At 37.3% G+C, this 20,253-nt stretch overlaps 1 protein-coding gene across 1 annotated transcript in view; it reads right to left on the reverse strand.

Moving 5' to 3' along the window:
• LOC139962090 (thioredoxin reductase 1, cytoplasmic-like) overlaps positions 1-20,253 on the reverse strand; it is a 38,309-nt gene that overhangs the window by 6,614 nt on the left and 11,442 nt on the right. Inside the window, exons 3-11 of the mRNA XM_071961956.1 lie at positions 14,362-14,582; positions 11,377-11,449; positions 7,840-7,908; positions 7,058-7,108; positions 5,322-5,464; positions 3,465-3,580; positions 1,880-2,105; positions 1,547-1,639; positions 623-699 (exon numbers count right to left, since the gene is read on the reverse strand). Coding sequence (XP_071818057.1) covers positions 623-699; positions 1,547-1,639; positions 1,880-2,105; positions 3,465-3,580; positions 5,322-5,464; positions 7,058-7,108; positions 7,840-7,908; positions 11,377-11,449; positions 14,362-14,582 — 1,069 coding nt within the window. The remainder of the gene's footprint in view (positions 1-622; positions 700-1,546; positions 1,640-1,879; positions 2,106-3,464; positions 3,581-5,321; positions 5,465-7,057; positions 7,109-7,839; positions 7,909-11,376; positions 11,450-14,361; positions 14,583-20,253) is intronic.

Raw genomic sequence — 20,253 nt, forward strand, 5'->3', positions numbered from 1 at the left:
AGCAGACAGACAGTAAAGAATGAGCAGAGAGACAGGCAGTAGCAGTAGATAAAAAGGAATGGGCAGACAGACAGACAGGAATGGGCAGACAGACAGACAGGAATGGGCAGATAGACAGGGACAGGCAGACAGACAGACAGGGACGGGCAGACATAAAGGAATGGGCAGACAGACATAAAGGAACGGGCAGACAGACAGAAAGGAACGAGCAGCAGACAGACAGTAAAGAATGAGCAGAGAGACAGACAGGGACGGGCAGAGAGACAGACAGGGACGGGCAGAGAGACAGACAGGGACGGGCAGACAGGGACGGGCAGACAGGGACGGACAGACAGACAGGGACGGGCAGACAGACATAAAGGAATGGGCAGACAGACATAAAGGAACGGGCAGACAGACAGAAAGGAACGAGCAGACAGACAGAAACGGGCAGACAGACAGGAACGGGCAGACAGACAGGAACGGGCAGACAGACAGGAACGGGCAGACAGACAGGAACGGGCAGACAGACAGGCGGTAGCAGCAGAAAGAAATTCTAAAAGGAACACATAGGATTCTAAGTTTCCTTCCAATCCACGGTTTTACAGTGACCAGTGATAGTGTTGATTAAACTTGCACTTACTTTGGGTTCGTTAAGACTCCAGTTTTCTCAAGGCCGATCTCACTGGTGCAGGCATCACGACCAATTGCCATTAAAACCTTTTTGAAAAATTGAAATAAAATGAAGCAGTGAAATATTCATGTAATAGAAAAACATGCTTAAGGCAAACCTACCACCAAGATATACACACAGAGTTATTAAAATCTAATACTGAATTAATGTTTTACTACATAAAACCAGCATCATTTTGCATAACTATTTGAAACTAATATTGAATAACTATTTGAACTTAAACAGTCTCTATCAACTGAGCTACCGAGCCTAAGACACTCATAATTGAGAAAATTATCTTTCGTTGAAAGTCATAACAGCTCTTCCTTCAGATCACACATTATTACCACGATGTTTACCAGTTATCAGAGAAGGCCCTCTTGCTCTCCGTTTATGACTTTGAAGGGAATGGCAAAAGTGAGAAGTTTTTCGAACCAGAATTCCAAATGGCTATATATTGCAGTACGAAAATTTGTACGTGGTAATTATGTTATTATTAACATTAAAGTTTGTATCAATACGTAGTTCCTTATCACTTGTTTCCTTTCTGTGTTTGCATCTATGCTGTGTTCACATCTATCCTGATTTCCTAAGAATCATTTGTTTTCTTAGTATGTTCACATCTACACCAGTCTCCTAATGATGACTTGTTTTCTTACTGTGTTCACATCTACACCGATCTCCTAATGATCACTTGTCTTCTTACTGTGTTCACATCTACACCGATCTCCTAATGATCATTTGTTTTCTTACTGTGTTCACATCTACACCGATCTCCTAATAATCATTTGTTTTCTTACTGTGTTCACATCTACACCGATCTCCTAATGATCACTTGTCTTCTTACTGTGTTCACATCTACACCGATCTCCTAATGATCACTTGTCTTCTTACCGTGTTCACATCTATACTAAATTCCTGAGGATCATCTGTTTTCTTGTAGTAGACTCTCAACAACGGTGGGGTTCCTTCTTCAATCTGCTCAATCTATGGAAAAGAAGCGAGAGCTCATTTGGTTGTTTAAACATCGAGGATCGCTGAAAAACATTTGCCCCAGAGGCTCACAGAAGAGAATGTGGAGCCCTGCAAAGGGGCTTGCACAATCCATGGCACAACTTTGATCTAGTAGAAAGTGTGATATGCTGTATCAATTACAACTACAATTAACTAAGTGATCAAGCCTGGCTATGCAGGGCTCCTGATTCTCACTGCCTACACTGTACTCACCCTTGTTGGTACGCACTTACGGAGGAAGTGCGTGCCGTGTTTCTCCATGTACGTGCCGATCATGTCTGCCATCTGCTGGTCGAACCCCCTGAGGAGAATGGAACGAACCATCACTGTGACATCCAGACCCATTCCGGTCAGGAAACCGGCGCATTCCAGAGATACGTACGAGGCACCGATTGTAAGCGTCTTTCCCGGGCAGTAGCTCAGGGAAAACAGGTCATCGCTGAAATGGAAAAAAAGAGATCAAAGAATGGTTCCGAATGACATTAGAAATCTGTTTAGTCGGTGGCGAAGATTTCCAATGAAGAAGGCAACCTTTCCAAATCAAAATGAAGGCAGTAGATTGGTCCAGAGGGATACAGACAGTGATGGGTCAAAGGTCTTATGACATCCCAGGATAAATCACAGAGTATGATGCAGAGGGTTAGTGTTTCTTTCATGGCCTTAATTCAGATTTACTTGAAGTTTATGCTAAAGTCTGCTCTGCCAGAACGCTTCCAAATATGCTTTTGTCTTCCTCAAGTCTTTTCTTGAGCTCGAGGACATTATTCAGTAACTTCTTCAACTTGGGGCTTTGCAATATTTATCGTCATTTTTTGTTTTGTTTATACAAATGCTTTCTGTATATTGCTTTACTCCAGTTAATCGTTCTTGCAAATGTTTTTGAATGATAATAACAGGATCATTTGCACTCAATCTTGTGTATATGTGTATAAGTAAGACTAACCAGAGACATGGAACCAACCACCACATCCCTTTAAGTGTTAACATCTACACACAAGATAAACAAATTGTTTTTGAGAACTGTGAAATCTGGATAAAATGCAGAAAGGTTTTAATATGTACACGATAGACATTCTCTCAGTAAAAGGCTTCAACATTGTTTCCTCTGAAAGAGACTTATTAAACTCTCACAAGCCCAGTTGCTAATCTTGTTCCTCAGGGATGTGCCTAAGAGATTTTATGTCAAAAACTCCAACCTACCATCCATTCACATACTATGTTTATTTCCTAATGAACTTTCTATTGGATTTGCCTGTAATTGCAAAAGCATACTTGCTATAAAGGAAACAGCTTTGCAAGAAACCTTTAATATGAAGATTGGAATAAGTCTTTGTCTGAAACACAGATCAACTAAGGATTTAATGTTATCAACATTTTACCAAACCTGCAAAATATTAAACAAGCTATGGTTAATCTCCCACAATTGTGTTAAATCTAAACTATCCAATTAAAGCATATAAATATTTGTCTTCAGACAGCACCTCACTCTAGATACCTTGCTATGTAGGTAACATACACATGTCGGATACACCACACTGAATATCCTTTATTTATCAGGTGTTAATTAACAACTTAAACCCTTCATTTGTCACAAAGCCCTCTCACACTCTGAGACGAAACTATCCATTGCTCTCAGACGACAAGGTGAACTTCTCTATGACTGTGGCAGACAGTGTATTTATAATTCCATGTGACTTAAACAGTGAGCTACACATTCAGATGAAAGTATTTTCCTTATCTCTCCACTCTTTCCTCAGTCAGGATGTATCAAGTTAAAACATACTACAGCATTCATTACCTTGTTATTGCAAACTCCTTCACCCCTGGTATGTCTGGATACCGTGGTCTCATCCCGGTGGCCAGTAGAATCTTCTCTGCTTTGAAAGTCTGCACTTTGTTCCTTTTGTTAACGGTCTGAAAAGAACAATGGAAGCCCCCAAAACAAAGTTTAACGATGTTATAGTATCATACAGGCCTTTTAGGCTCTTTCATTTAACAAGAATGGTCATTTGACAGAGGGAAAAAATAGTTAAAAACATCACAACAACAGACAAACACATCTGATCTATTAATCTACAACACATACAATATATCTACAGTTGGTGTTGACCAAGGATTATAACATAAACCCAACAAAGTTACAACAGAAAAGTGCTCAAAATAGCCTCTCTTACAGCCTGCTGATTTAGATGATATCCAAATCAAAATTTAACATATTCTAGCTGTATATTCTAACTACATATTCTATCTATATATCTGCATCTAACTATATATTATGTAATTCCATGCATCTAACTACATACATCCCTTGGCTGGGCTTCGTTATCTACCGTACAGCATCTTTTATGCTGAATGGTTTTGTGAGATCAAATTACAACGCAAAGAACAAATATCTGGCTTGCTTTCAATCGTTTTTACCTTTTCGATATCGATTTGAACTATTTTAGTTTTAACTTGTGACATCATATAAAGAAAAAAACTTGGTAACACATTAATTAATCTGATTATTAGCCTTAAAGTCGCTGTTACACTATAATGCTTACACTACAAAATTCCAATCACAGTTGATGTTTGTGACCTTAGTACCGGATGTGTACAAAAAAGGGGAGACCCTGAAAATGCCATCCGTTACTGAATTATGCCAACTAACCTTGACTGTCGCCTTGGACGATCGTGTAACATAATTTGCACTGATAAATGAATCTCCATCTCGCTCTCAATTCTCATCAAACATCGATCTATCCCTGACTTACCGGCAGTTAGGACAATCGTTAACTTAATAATCAACAGACTACTTCGGAAAGAGAAGGTCATTTCACCCAGGCCTCCCAAAATAACATTCCTGCAATCATGGACTCATATAAAAGTAATTATACCAGACAAAATGCCATTTGTTTCCATGGAAACTGATGCTTCAAAACATCAAATGGACTTTGATGAGGCAGAGTCAGGAAATTGCCTCTCTCCCTTTTTTTGGGCTTGAAGGATTGCTGAAAGGCATGTGTCAAATAGAGAGCCAAATTCAAAGCCAGAGCTATGGGGTGGATATCTCCTCATCATTGAAATATCAAAAAACTAGGATAGCTGGTGGTGTCCTTAGATACCAGAAACATGATAACACAGACCCAGTAAGAATAGGGTAAGGCTTATCATTAAATTCACTCTCCCGTTCACCAAGCACAGGCTTTGGTCTTTCTTTCTCTCTCTCTTGCTGAGAGTAAAGCAGCTTTTTTTTACTAACTAGCAATACTTTCCAGTGTACTTCATAAAATTATTTGAAGTTAGACATTACAGCAGGACTACACAAACAGAGGGAATGGAGCAGGTGGTGTGGGGGGGGGGGGAGAATACCAAGTGCCTCCCATTTGGTCTCAGTACATGTATGTATGCATATATATATATATATATCCTTTGCATTTCCAAATGAGTGGGTCTTACCATTGGGGCATCTCCTTAAATCAGTGCAGTTGTTCCAAGGGCTTATTAAAAACGGTTTATCATTTGCTGATGATACAAGCTATGGTAACCAGATGATATGTATTAATCATATGTATATGATTCAAGGATGCTGCTGTTTGACAGGGCATAGAGAAAAAAACCCATAATTTACAGAAGTGAGTCGCACATAGAATGATTGCCTTCTACATATTTTTACCTTGATGGTGTGCCTGTCTGTGAATTCAGCATAACCGTTGATGTAAGTCACACTTTTATCCCTGAGCTGAACCCTGTAATTCCAGTTTAAGGAACCTATATGATCCTGAACAGCATTCTTCAGTGTGTCCCAGTTGTGTTGCACTTTTGACAAAGGAAGAAGAAAAAGACGTTAGAAAGCGAAATTAAATGCTGCACCGTTTACATAACTAACCGGCACATCCGACTATAGCAAATAAAATGATGTGGAATCAACGTTTCCTACGAAGTAGATCTTACCTAGCTAAAGGTTCATATTAACTCTAACCATATTAAGACGACTGCTGATCTAATAACAAAACATTTTGAGTGCATCTATGAAAAATCACCAACAATCGTCAAGGTATATTTAAACTAATTCTGACCAACTTATGAAAGACAACTTTTTAAGTCACCCCCAATGGCAACTTTGAGTGAAAATGTTTTATATTTCATTTTAATTATATGTATTTCTGAGTTAAATGTGATTTCTGGGTTAAATAAACGTTAATATTACTACCTATTGTTAAACCAATTTTCACAGTAATATTTTGAAATTAATATAGCAATGACGTTGATTAAAACTGTTTCCATGGTTACATACTCAGCCGGAAGATGGCGGAAGGACTACTAAATGAAATCGACATTGCCCTACAGTACAGGAAACTAACATTGGAATTTTTTGCATTTTTTTATTAAAGTCTGTTTGCACAATTCTCAGCTAGGTCTCTTAAAAGCTGCTCTGCAAGAAACTTAATATGATATGGGAAACATTTTAATAACATGAAAATCGTCTTGGGACTGACTGCATCAGCCTTTCCATTATATGCCGCACAAAATTTTTCCTCTTTCGCATTGAAAGATGGTTTCAGATACGTGAAATCTTGCATGAACACATGTGTAGGATTTTTTAAATCAGTTTAAATGATAATCACAGAATTTAAACAGTGTACATATTTGATTAGCTTGGCCATAGCAATTACCCATCAGGTCTATTTTGGCCTTTTTTTTGGAAGAATTAAAAACCCTTTCAATATTTCATCAGCTCTCAATAAACACTCATGGCAGTAGAGATGTATTGCCCAAGTTATTCATAACATGTAGCTTTAGTGATCTAAGCATCGTTGACGAATGTAGACACTATATTTACGGGGGAGGGGGAAATGAGTTGTATCATTTCAGCTCACATGTTTGTTTGGACAGCAACTTCTTAACGAGTAATCCACATCATTTATTATTGTTCAACTGGTTCCACTTGTTGAGTATCGGCCATCTTGCCTAACACAATTGACCTGCTGCCAGGTATTTGAATGCAATGATTGATCCAAACAGAGCGCTAAGAGTGACAGAGCTGGCATAGGAAACGACCAAATACTTCCAGGGCCAACCATTCTCAAGAAAAATAGCAATAATATTATTTCTCTCATTTCCAAAATTAGGAAATGTTTGCAGGCTGATTTGAGGTTTGTGTCTTACATTGCCCAAAGGGTAATAACTGCTCAGAGAGGTTAAAATAATTGCTTAGAGGGTAATATATATATCACTTAGTAACGTACACAGGGCTCTAACTGATGACAAAATTATTGTGATGCTGCTTGGCTTCAAAATTTAGCCACTCAAAGACCAGAGGCCAGATGTGCTCTGTTCACCTGTGGGTTTGAGGTGGGGGGGGGGGTGTTCTGGCTTGTAGGTTACATAACAACCTGTTTATAGTTTTACCTTTCTCTGGTGTTTCCCAGCCATAGTTCTTGGAATCTTTCAATGCCTCCCCTGAAATGATAAAAAGAAAGCAATAATGTTTATCTATCAATATCACCGTTATGAGTGATGGGTAATTGGGTATTTCCGTCCAACCTCCCGTCCCACCTCCCTCCCTTCCCCGTCCACCAACCAATTTTAAACATATTTGACAATGAGGTTGTGTCCCCCTACTCTACATATTGTCACAAATTGCAGTGAAGAGTTATCTCACTGAAGGAAATGCTTGGTGTAACGCCTTCCACTCAGAACAGATATTAAGTACTTTACATAGTATTTAATGTGCCCATTAAGTACAACAACTCAATAAATCAACATGTAATCATTCCCTCAACTTTTGCAGTATTGAAGGTTGAATGCATCGAGGGTGGCACATCGGACTGTATACAAAACAATCCACATAGATGTCAACTTTTCAGAGAGATGAATCAGTATTTACGTATATTTTGTGATTCAAGCTGGCACATTTGCCTGTAGTAGTCTCAGGTCAGGTCACATGATAACCATACAGACACAAGAAACCTTACTCAGAACATCCACTCTTTCAGCTTTCTCATTTTCAACAATTGACTTGTTTGATTGATTATCGTAAGTAGCAAATATGGAATTCATGAATAATAAATGTACATATGACTCATATTTAAGTCACACATTGAATATACAGTGTCTCCAAGATTCAAGGGTAACTCCCCCTGAATAAAAACATTTTAAAAGACCCCATACCTATATAACTGCCAACTTACCCAGGAGTGCTGCTTGGTGCATCAGTTTCTTTGGGATACATCCAACATTCACACACGTACCTCCCAAACCTACAGAAAAGATTCAACATTCAAATGTTAGTTTGGTAAGAAACACATGGTGATTAAAATTGAGTATTTTTAGGTAAAGTTAGTATCTCCATTGTTGAATATAAACCTTGCATTGTAGAACGCCCCCCCCCCCTTCACAGACAAAGCAAAGCATTGTAGAACAACCCCCTCACAGACAAAGCATTGTAGAACATCCCCCCTCACAGACAAAGCATTGTAGAACATCCCCCTCACAGACAAATATTATAGTAAAATTCACGACCAGGACAAACAGCGATTTTGTATCAAGATGTATCGAGATACAGTACATCTCTGTTTCATACATCAGAATGCCAAGTTTGTGTATAAAACATTAATATTATAAGGTCAAAAGGACAATTTGATTTACAGAGCACTGTTGTTTTGGGGAGGGGGGGATGTTAATATTTCAAAACTGATGAAAGTAATACAGTAAGGGATTATGTTTTATCTTGAAAATTTCTACAAAATGAAGTCCACATTTTTTGTACCATTTCTCCATGACATGTGTTTTTCTTGACTTTCGTGTGAATTCTTCAATAAGTTCACATTCGGTATGCTCAGTATCTACGTTGCATAGAAACACTGTACTTGTTATGAATTCCACAGAGTTAACTACCAAAAGAATACTTCACTATGTTCCCATGTTTAAGCAAATTATTAATTTCAACTAAATAAAATTATTTTTGAAGGCTCATACACATGAAGTATTTCAGAACGTCATAACCCAATTGAAATGTTAAAAAGATGGTGGTTTTTCAAACAATGTTTTCCAGGGATTGTAAAATTAACAAGAGCCCAACGGGCACTACGGTGCCATGCGCTATTGTAGAATTATTAAAGTAACGTGTGTCATCACCCAATTTCATAGTTGATCAAATAAATGCATATTTAGGCACCACATTGTACCAGCTATTAACCAACAAAGTCTGAAAAACGATTGAAAATTTGTGCCTAAATGGTCCCAAAAATATTTTGACCCCCAAAAACTGGCTCCTAAATACACATATCCAACCTGACTACATAGGTTCCTTTGCTTCCAGCAAGGAGCGAAAAGGAAAGCCAACTTATGTTCTGAGGAAATGAGCCAAAAGATCTGCGTGGTAATATTAACAATAAGAATCACAGTGACTAACATCAGAAGAGAAGTAAACAAGATTTTGAAAACATTAAGATCAACCTCAGAAGGTGTCATTTCACTGCCCAGAACTTCCTTATTTTCGTAATCCTTTCATTACCCAAGACACTGGCGTTCTAATAAAAACACAATAGTATAATAGCAGAATTTCCCCCCAAAAAAGAAAAAACTTTCAATGCTATACTTGGTTTTAGCAGGGCTCATAGTTAGTGTACTTCAAATTCCAGGTTTCAAGTTAAATACTGGAACGATAGCGGCCACCGATCCCTACAAATTGTTTCTGTTTTCTGTTTGACTTGAATGTTTGAAGTAGATTGAATAAGAAGCTTACAACAGAAGTCAACACTCATGAAGGAACCATGCAGCTATATATAATAATAAACTTTTGCCCCACTGTATAGGGAATCGCAACAATACAACACTAAGGAGTGGGTACATTGTGACTTATTCAACCATGTGTCCTGCAGTGGTTCAGACAGTGCTGGAAATCCAGTTAAATGTCGGATTTGTATAAATATTGTACAAACATTTGGAAGGGTTACTTTCCAAGAAAATTTGAGTTCAAATTTTCTGAGGTTACAGCAGGATACCGTTTGACAATATTGCTTGTGATTTTGTTTATATGGGATTTTCATCAAACCACTGTAGCTTGAAAAGGCTAGGTTGTACTTTGTGATGTTGCAACACAAGAATACACAACAGTATAAAAGTTTCCTTGTTCGTTTGTTCAGCCTTTTAAGTCGCAAACGATTTCTAAAAAACCAAGTGTCTCAGAACTGCGCATCCTTAAAGGTCTTCAGAATTTGGCAGCCTTTTACACCATACAAGATATGCTAAAATGTACTACAAGTTTACAAGAGGACTCTCTGACCCTTGGAGGTTCTGATTTTCCATATTATACTCTCATCCATTGAGGAATATATGTAAGAGTCTAATTATACAAATTATCTATCAGTGTGGATAAACTACTTTAAGAGTGGCAGTAATATATGTGGCAGTAATAGTGGCAGTAATTTATGTTTGTTGAAATTTGAGCAAAGGTGACCACTATCGGACTTTCTAGCATATTCTGGGGATAATAACTAATAAACTTTCAACTAAGTAAGAAGCTGGGGCAAGAGTTGTTAAATTGTCATTTCTAATAGTAATTGCCAGCTACAGTACCAAAAGGGGGCTACGAGACGGCACCAGTTATTCTACTTCCTGTTTGGGATTTCAAGCCTCAAAAACATCATCATAGTGGCGGCTCTCATGTATTAATATGCATATTATTCGTTAAATAAGTACTCTCTCCATGAGCTTTCAAACTTTTCACAAAAAATAGCCCAAAAAAACAAATTTTTGTATGGCAAATTTTTGTTTGTCACAGTAAGATGTTATAGTCATGTGACGGTCAGTGTTGACACAGAGAACATGTGACCAAAATGAATGTGATTATTTCAATATTTTGTAAGAATATTTCTGTACACAAATAGACATCTGTTGACACATTAAAGCAACCGACTAGCATCACTTTCCATCTAGTGAAGTTTATGTGGTATAGCCAGACCCATTAACATGCAAACCACCAGTTTAAAAAGCCCGGTCACCCAAATCTAATGTGTTCCTGCAACTCTTTAAATGCCCAAATCCATCAAAGGATCTAAGATTAAATTTGACTTAGAAATGACTTAGAAAAAAAAAAAACAGTACCATTGTAGTATCTGAGACCTATTCAGCTGGCAGATGTTAATACACTGGAAGATTCTGTTGAGTCATTCTACGCGTAAAGGTCACAACTATTTTTAATTCGGAGCAAGTTCTGCAAATTTACGCAACATTAGGCCTGACCATCGACGGTGGATTAAGTAAGGAAACATGTGAATGGGGAATAAGGCATTGATATCTAAAACGAACGACTTGGAATATCCATCAAAGTTTAACAAATGAAAGAAACTAAATGGAACTGTCTTGTGGTAGTAGACAATGTGGGCTTTTTAAAAATGACAAAAAATCCTGATAGATCAGATATGGATTGCAATTCACTTTGGATTTATCATTCCATATCAAACTAAGAAAAATTACCAAATTTATTGTGTGGTTGGAACATCATGTAAAATATACATACCCTGATTATTTCATTTTCATTGCACTTCAAAATGAAAGGAATAAATTATTAAAATAAATTATGAATGACAAATAAATTATCAAATAAATTATCATTAAGAGAACAGGTGCTAACATGGAATGTCTGTTATGTGATTTATAGAAAGGTTCTAAAGTGGGTTGTCCGTGATGTCACAGAGAGAAGAAAAAGGTTGCTAAGTACTTACCCCATGTTGTTCCTTTGGGGGTTGCTTTCACAAAATCACACACTGCCACTCTCTTCCCTAGTTTGGCTGCCTCCTGAAATGTTATGAGTAGAACAGGAATGATGTGTAATTCAACACACATCATTTTGAAAACCAAAACTGGAGGGGAGCAATTTAATATCAGTAAGATGGTTGTAAACATTACTTCCTTATTCCTAATCTTTCCTGTTTACTATGCGAATGAATATTAGTCCAAGCAATGCTGAATTTACTGTGTAGAGAACTAAGGTCAAAGAAGTCCCTTGAGATGCAGCGAGTCACCACAATAGTTAAAGCCGATGTTCCACAATTGAGGGTCTGTGAAAAATGCGTATGTAGGTCCCCCATTGAATGGTAGATTCAGAGGAGTGTGGGCGGAGCCAGAAATTTGGGATAGGGGTCACAGTGCTAAATCGTTACCTCTTAAGTAGGTTAGGAAGAGGAAAGTGCATCAGTAGACTGGAGACAGGTAACGGGAAGGCGTACCCGCTGCTCTAATACAAGAAGTAGGAAAGATTTAAGTTGCTGCAGACAACCAGAAATCTAACAGGCTTAGTGATTCATTGCCATGTTTCACATGAGAACATTTAATGTAGCACACTGCACACTACATTCTTAGTTTGGCCTGCAAATGACCTGTGACCTCCCCTAATTATAGGTGCCTTGTACTCAGATACTGTAGGTTGGTCTATACAATGGGTGTGAATTTTTAACCAATTTTCACTGACATTGTGCTATATAAGATTTGCAGACTTTGATCTGGTCAACTCAAATGACCTTTGACCCCACCAAAACTAGAGGTACCTTGTGCTCAGTGTGTTGGTTCTACATACTGGGTATAATTTGCTCCTAAGTTTAATATACTTTATGTTAACAATTTTGGCCAATTTTTTACCTCCTGTGACCTCAGGTGACCTTTAGCTCTATGACAAAAAAGGCTACAAGAGGGAGCTTCATCACTCCCTGAGATAAAATCAACATTTACATGTACAGTATACCAAGTACGAAGTTAGTCAGCCATGCAGTTTTAGAGTTACAGTGTTTAATGACCATCCAATGGTGTCACAGACATGCACCCCAGCACCATTGCATAGATTCCTATAAAAAGCCTCTGGCAAGGAAGCATAAAACCTGTCTTTATAAGGACATCTGATCATGCAGCGTAAATATCCCCACAAGATGAAGAACTTGCACTGTTCAAAACTTAGTCTTCTCACGATGAATAATTAATACTTTAGTGCAACGACTCGAGTACAAAACAGCTAAGAACATCAGACTAATACTAAGAGCCATCAACAAGTCCTTATTTTACTGTACTACTGTAGAAGTAGTCAACTACGTTTTCTGTGTGTCGACCTGTTTATAATAACACACATGGTACAGTCTACAAGTTACGCATCCCTAGATACTGTACATAGCAAGCTGTTTTAATAATGAGGCCCTTGATGTAAGCTAGGTGTATTATACTGTACCATACATCACTCTCAGTATTAAATACATTACTATGATGAAGCGAGCAGTATCCTCCATATACAGCTCAGCTTATTCTAGGATACGACGACTGCGCATGCCCAGACAGAACTTGATGAAGAATAATGGCTTTTAAGGCTGCTTCATGCCTTCTGAACAAAACAAATTTACCTTCCATTATGAGGCCAAAAAAAAAAAAAAAAAAACACTGCAAAGTCGAAGATAAAATACGTATTTCTACGGCAGGAACGTCAATTTCGAAGGGAATTCAAGGACTTTATTCGTCTCCAGTCTAATCTTTTAAAACCAGATGGTTTTGGAGATACTGTAGAAGGATGAAGCACATGCTATCTTTGCAATAATTTGAAGGTCGCCAGTAGACTTAGGCAGTTCTCAGATATTATAATGCTATGTATATTTTTATAATTTTATTTGATGGAGTGGCATTAATCGCACAAGGATACTTACATAGATTTCAATCAAATGAGCAGTTGTTTATTGCATATTTTATTGTTCAATGATTTCTTATCTTATGAATTCCAATTCTGATACCGTATCAGTAGAATTTCAATGTGCAAGGTTAACCGAGCTAAACCTCTATACTATCTTTAAGGGCAAAGAGAAATGACCAAAAATAAGTGTTGGAAAATGAGGAAATGTATCATCATGAAGGACGCTCAATGGGTATACAGAGAACGTTTTCAGACTGTGAATCTTTAACAATACTACTGTACATGTGTGAAAGAATAGGGAGGGCATATCCTAGGTTAGCCACTAGGAACGAAGACGGTTTCCCCCTTCCCAACAAAAAAGTGTCCTACAAGTAAACGGGAAGAAAGCAAACACTGCCCCCAGTGACACCTCCTCGAGATGTTGCGCAGACAGCAACAGGTCCAAACCAAAAAAGTGTTGGTGAGATAATGTCCGGTTAGTGCGGGTATTTGGGGGAGACAGGTGAGCAGGGCATAAAGATCTAGTTTATCTTGTGGATAGTGGTTGGCACTTTCATCAATGTGAAAGGAACAAGGTTCAGTTAGAATTTTGAAGCAAATGTGTTGAAATCAAGGAGGAGGAGGGTCCACAACACCTGTCCAACTATCCAGAGTTCGTGTAGCTGAGTTGGCAAGAAAAATCAAACTGACATTTTCATGTTTTTTTTTTTCCAGCCTTTTTCTCAAAACAGGAGCATTCAGGTCAAAAATAGAAGGTACTAAATGTTGCTTAATTTATGCTATCCATCAAAAACAAAGGCACCCCAAAACTTTATGAATGTCACCAGTTTGTTAGCTAGGTAGATCAGAGTGCATATATGTCTGGGAGGAAACAGGTGAGAGAGGAATCAAGTAAATGTACAGATTAACCATTTATCACTTGGCAGAGGAACCCTGTCCACTGTTTAGAGTTAAATCAATGCAGGAAGGACAAATCTTTGAAGCTCACTTGGCAGAGGAACCCCTGTCCAATGTTTCAAGTTGAATCAATGCAGGAAGGACAAACCTTTGAAGCTGCTAGTCCACCAGATCCACCACCTATCACAACCAGATCATAATCGTAGCCTTCAGCAGGCGGTGGACTGAGAAGTTGCCTTAGCCTTCCATCTGTATGAGCCTGGATCGTAGAGTCACATCCACCCACATGAGAACCGCGGATGAACACATTTGGAACAGTTTTCTGTCCACTCATCTCAAACAGCATATCTTGTATTTGCAGGCCATTGTCTAGAAAAATAAAGAAAAAAAAATTTAAAGCAAAGACAGGAACTCAAATATGAATAAATATAATTCAGGTCTGTCTCAAATGAAATTTCCAGAGTTTCTAACTACACAATCCCTATTAAGATCATCTGAAAAACAATCAATCCCCTCCCCAATTATTATTTTTTTTTTTCGCTTGATGTAATGTCACATCACTGCAAAAGGTGCAGAAATATATGGAACGCGAAAAGGACCACAACATATGATGATGTTAATGATGATCTAATGTTATACGATCATGTACTGAAAACTTACGATCATGTACTAGAAATACACGATCATGTACTAAAAATTTACGATCATGTACCAAACATATACAATCATGTACTAAAAGTATACGATCATGTTCTAAACATATACGATCATGTACTGCAAACGTACGATGTACATAATAATGTTATGTTCAAAAAAAGTGGCGTCTGCATACGCGTATGTATATTCATATGTGGCGTATGCATACGAGTATGAATATTCAGTGTAAACTCATTAAGAACCATTAGGGGTGGGGCTTCGGTATCATTCCTAGGGGTACGCGTATTCAAACGACAATAATGGATATTCATACGCCACTTTTTTGTAACTTGCGCTTTTTCATCATCATCACAAGTTTTCAGTACATGATCGTATATGTTTTGATGTACATCTTAGTTTTTTAGTACATCATCGTATATGTTTAGTACATGATCGCAAGTTTTTTAGTACATGAACGTATAAAATTAGATCATCATTAACATCATCATATGTTGTGGTCCTTTTCGCGTTCCATAGTAATACACTATAGTAGCAATTAAAACAAAAGCTGCCCAGTGTAAGCTGTAACACTGCTGAGAAAAGGCCCAACAGTTTTTTTTCATTTTCCTCCTGAGAATTAAATAACATCAATAAAGAGAAAACCAATCTCATCTGGATGTGTAACTTGAGAAACCACCGCTAAATTTGCCAGATTGTGACATAATCAATTCATTTGGAAATGCCTGCTACATTACTTCATGGGTCTTCAAGTTTTTTGTCATTAGTTTATATCCTGTTGACCAATCAGCAAAGACGACCTTCATTGTTTTTTCTCCCTCCTGCTTAATGTATTTTTATTTTTAGAATTATTTTAATTTCATCTATGACTCTACCATAAGTTACTTGTGTACGTGAATATTCATAAAGGAGAAGATCATGCTAGTTTCATTGTTTCTTTCATTAGCTTGTTCAGCTTGGTTTTTGCTTGATGTAACATCTGCTAAGATGTAACCACAACAGAAAAGATTTCACAGAGCAGGTCAAGTCCATGAAAGATGCTGCTGACTACAAATTCTGCATGTCTTCCCAAGCACTGTACAGTATGATGGTCTGGGAAGGCAGGAGTTGGGGGTGGAGGAGGGTAGGGGTGGGCAGGGGAGGGGAGGGGCAAAACAGACATTTTCCCCAGAAGCATGTAAAGTATACTATTATATGAAAGATTTTGTTTGTTTACAGTCAGAGATGTCACACGAGGCTGACATACCTGTAAGCTCCACTTATTGTCTCAATTTGATCTAAGCATGTACTGCACCAACATCGGCTTAAATCTCTCTCTTTCCTTGCTTGTGAGTGATGAGGCAATATCTTTTCAGTGTGCAGCAAACTACTGTTGATAGGAACAGTAGCCTAACCATAGCAACCACTGTAGAAATTACAACTTTAAGCCTTTTATGTCCCTCACTTAGAAAGCTGTGGGATTGTAATTTAGAGGGATATAAAAATCCAAGAGAGTACTTAAATTGCAACAAATCAACATTTGCTCAGATTGCTAAACTATGACGAGCAGACTGATGGCATTTAATATCGCAATCAAACCACCACATACATTAATAATATTTATAATACGATGATCATAGTACCTTCTACTATATCATCTGGAACAAACATGACTTAAGGAAAAGGTCATTAGTATTATTCTAGAAAGTATGCTAGAATATGCTAGAAAGTCAACCCCAGTTCAACAAACATTTAACTGCTATCCTTAAAGTATCTGTCCTCTGTGAAATATTTGGAAATAATTTGGAGGAAATAAGAACCACCAGGAGAGTACTTTTAAATAATATTTAGCATTCTAAACTTTGAGAGCAATACTGATGCCCTTTCAAGGGGATGCAGACCCAACCATCATGTTTAGCTTATACTGTAGGGCTATGACAGAGATGTTTGTGAGGAACAACTCCAACAAACAGAGATCTAAGAAAAGTCTTGTTTCTGCTTGGGGGATATCCTACAGTAGTTTAGGAGTCCAGTCTGGGTCGCTGCCATTTTGTAAATCTGTGATGTCATAATGCCACTAGGGATCCTAAACCTCTTACTTAATTATCTTTGTTTTTCTCTCCATATTTTCAAGGTAGAATGTTGACAGTGTTGAAACTGAAACCCAATGCCATCATTAGGTCATATGAAGAGCATGAATATTTCTTATTCAGCTTTTGCAATTACAGGATTACAGCTAAGAGAAACATTGTACGATAGTTAAAATAAAGAAAAGCATAATCAAAAATGAAGTACATGTGACTCATATTTTAGTCTTGATCAAGTCTACAGGTTTAGCCTTGTGTGTGAAGCAACATTAAATCTACAGTATGATTATCTCCCAAGATGGAATATGATATTTTCTTGGCTGTTTGGGGACATTGTTTATTACAGGTATCTCCATCATTTAGACCTACCATTTGTGTAGTTGGGTTTGGGTAGTTATGAACTTCCTAAGTCAGTGTAAAGGTGCCAACAGTAAGTCTGTCTTAAGGCAATACCCTAACATAGGCATTGGCAGTTCATAATTATAACATACTGTAGGCTAGCTCTTTGACAGGCTGCAGCATACTACAATAGCTCCAAAAGGGCTTCAAATGAAGTACCTTGCATAATATCGGATATCATGTCATCACCAGGAAATTTCTGGCAAGCAATTTGTATTGTTGCATGACTTTGTTGTGTGTACATACAAGACATAGAACCCTTCATAGTAGTCAGCATATACCTGCATGTCGGTTACATTAGTTCCTTGTTTTTGAAAATTGTCACATTTGATATGACCCATTGGCCATACAGGAAAGCAATGCTTGATAAGAATACCTATGAGCTTAACTGCTTTAACTTTTAGCTTTAGTAATCAATACCACAACCACATCCTGAGAGTTCAATTAACATTCAGTTGTAAACCAAAGTCTATCCCATCTTTTCACTAGTTACTGAAACCTTTGAGAATTTCACAAGATTTTTACTTTAATATTCAGACAAGGCTACATTATCATTAAGGCAATAATGTTACTATATAGTAACCATACAATCTCCTTTGAAATGGTGCTGTTGTTGCGAGGAGACTGGTAAGTGATTAGACATGTACTGTAATATTGAAACCTATAACACACCAAATCTTTCTCTATAAACTGAGAAATTTGTTCAAACTTTCAACAAAAACCTTTTCTGATTAATGTGGCAAATCTGTGAGAATTAGAGCCCAAACAATGAAAGCAATTTTTCGTATGAATACAACCTCTGAAAGTTTTCAACTCCTACAGCATAATTTCTGCAATATTACAATGTCATGATTGTCTTTTAAAGAAGCTTCTGTGTTAACCTTAATAGGTTGCTAAGTAATATCTGTTGTAATATCTGTTACAACTGAAGAGAAGATCAGAGCTCTGCGTTATTCATACTTTTAAGGAAGTACTGGAACTGAGGAAGAAAACATGTATTTCTCAGTGAATATACTGTATGAATTATTAGGTGTGAAAGGCAGTACTTTAAAAAAAAATATAAAGTTATGAAAGCTCACTCAGCTTAAAAAAAGTTATTGTCTTCAAATGTCTCACATGGCAGAATTAAATGGTGATTTCAGTCTTGAAGCTATTTCTCCTCTCCCATTCCCCATCTCCTCCCTATATGCTAGAAGTCTAGATATGTCATATTCATTATTATGGTCACTGATGTTTGACTTGAACAAGCATTGTCGCACCAGTGAGACATTTTACCAGTTACAGTATGTATAATATGTATTGTACAGTATTTATTGTACAGTATGTACTGTACAGTATGTACATAATTTAATATGTACATTTTGTATTTAATATTAATCATAATAATGTAGATTTATATTGTGCCACTCCAGGAAACGAGTAACTGCCCATGGCGCTTCACAAAGTGGAAAGTATCAAAATTGAAATGCAGAACAGAAAAATTGAGTCTTCAGTAAACTCTTAAAAGTTGATAGATTTGAACAAGTTTGAAGAGGGTCTGGTAACTGATTCCAAAGACTTGTGGCTGAGTAGGTTTAGGTACACATAGGTATGATTTGCTTGTCGAACGTAATGTGTGTACAGAAAAGTAAGATGATAGGAGGTTAGTGAGATACACAGGCTGTTGTAAATCATGAGCACAAAATGCAAGTAAAAGTATTTTGAACTTTACTCGAAAGTCAATATGAAGCCAGCGAAGATCCTTTAGAAGTGGGGTGGTACAGTATGACATCTTCTCTTCGCTCCTTGTTACAGAATGTATTGTACAGTATACATGTACAGTATGTTTTGTACAGTATGTATTGTACAGTACATAATAATAATAATAAATGAGACTGATATCGCGCCAAATCAGTAGACAAAAGTCACTGCTCAAGGCGCTTTACAAAGAAAGCAGATTAATTTACAAAAGAACAAGTGAAAAGATGGGTCTTACAGTAGACTTTTGTATGTAGAAAGTTTAGAGCATGTTCGAATGTGATCTGGTAACTTGTTCCAGAGATAAGAGCCAGAGTATTCGAAGCTTCTGTAACCATAGGTCTTCAAACGTGGTTTAGGAACAGTTAAATACAGTTTGTTGGAGGAACGAAGTGTGCTAGTTGGAAAATATGGCAAGAGTAGTTGCGACATATTGTAGAGTATGTATTGTAAAATGTACAGTATGCACAATATGTATTGTACAGTGTGTGCAGTATGTATTGTACAGTACGTATTGTACAGTATGTATTGTACAGTATGTATGTAACAACTCTCCTAAATATCAGGATGTAATTTAGAGGGACAAAACCTAACAAAGGTTGATCTGCAAATTTGATCTGCAAATATTTAAAAGCATTAGGTCAATTTGATGACCTTTTGGATACACCTCCCACTTAATCTTACAGTAATATCCTTCTAATATCAGATCCTTTTCAAACTACCTCCTTGTCCAGAATGTACATTGACCTTTGTTTTAAATATCATATTACATTTATGTCACAAGGTTTCCACCAAAGACACGCACATTGAAGAAACTCAGTATATGATTACACACATGGCGGTTGAAGTATTTGTTACTGCACTTGTTAGGTCCCTCCCTCTACTTGTGACTGGAAAAGAATCTCTCAACGGATATGAAAGTCTTCGCCTCTTTGACAAACAACTGCCTTCCATATTAATAGTGGAAAGCTGAGATGCACCAAATATTTCTAGACTTTGTATGATGAACAACAGAAATAGTCCAGGTCATGATAAAAGTCCAGGTCATGACAAAATTACCAATAATGTTATAAAACATATTAATGATTTTATTGCGGCTCCGCTTGCTCACATTATTAATTGTTCATTTTCTAGTGGAATATTTCCATCAGAGTTAAAAGTTGCAAAAATTATTCCTATTTTCA

This window comes from Apostichopus japonicus, chromosome 20 (assembly GCF_037975245.1).
Source record: "Apostichopus japonicus isolate 1M-3 chromosome 20, ASM3797524v1, whole genome shotgun sequence".
Lineage (NCBI taxonomy): Eukaryota > Metazoa > Echinodermata > Holothuroidea > Aspidochirotida > Stichopodidae > Apostichopus > Apostichopus japonicus.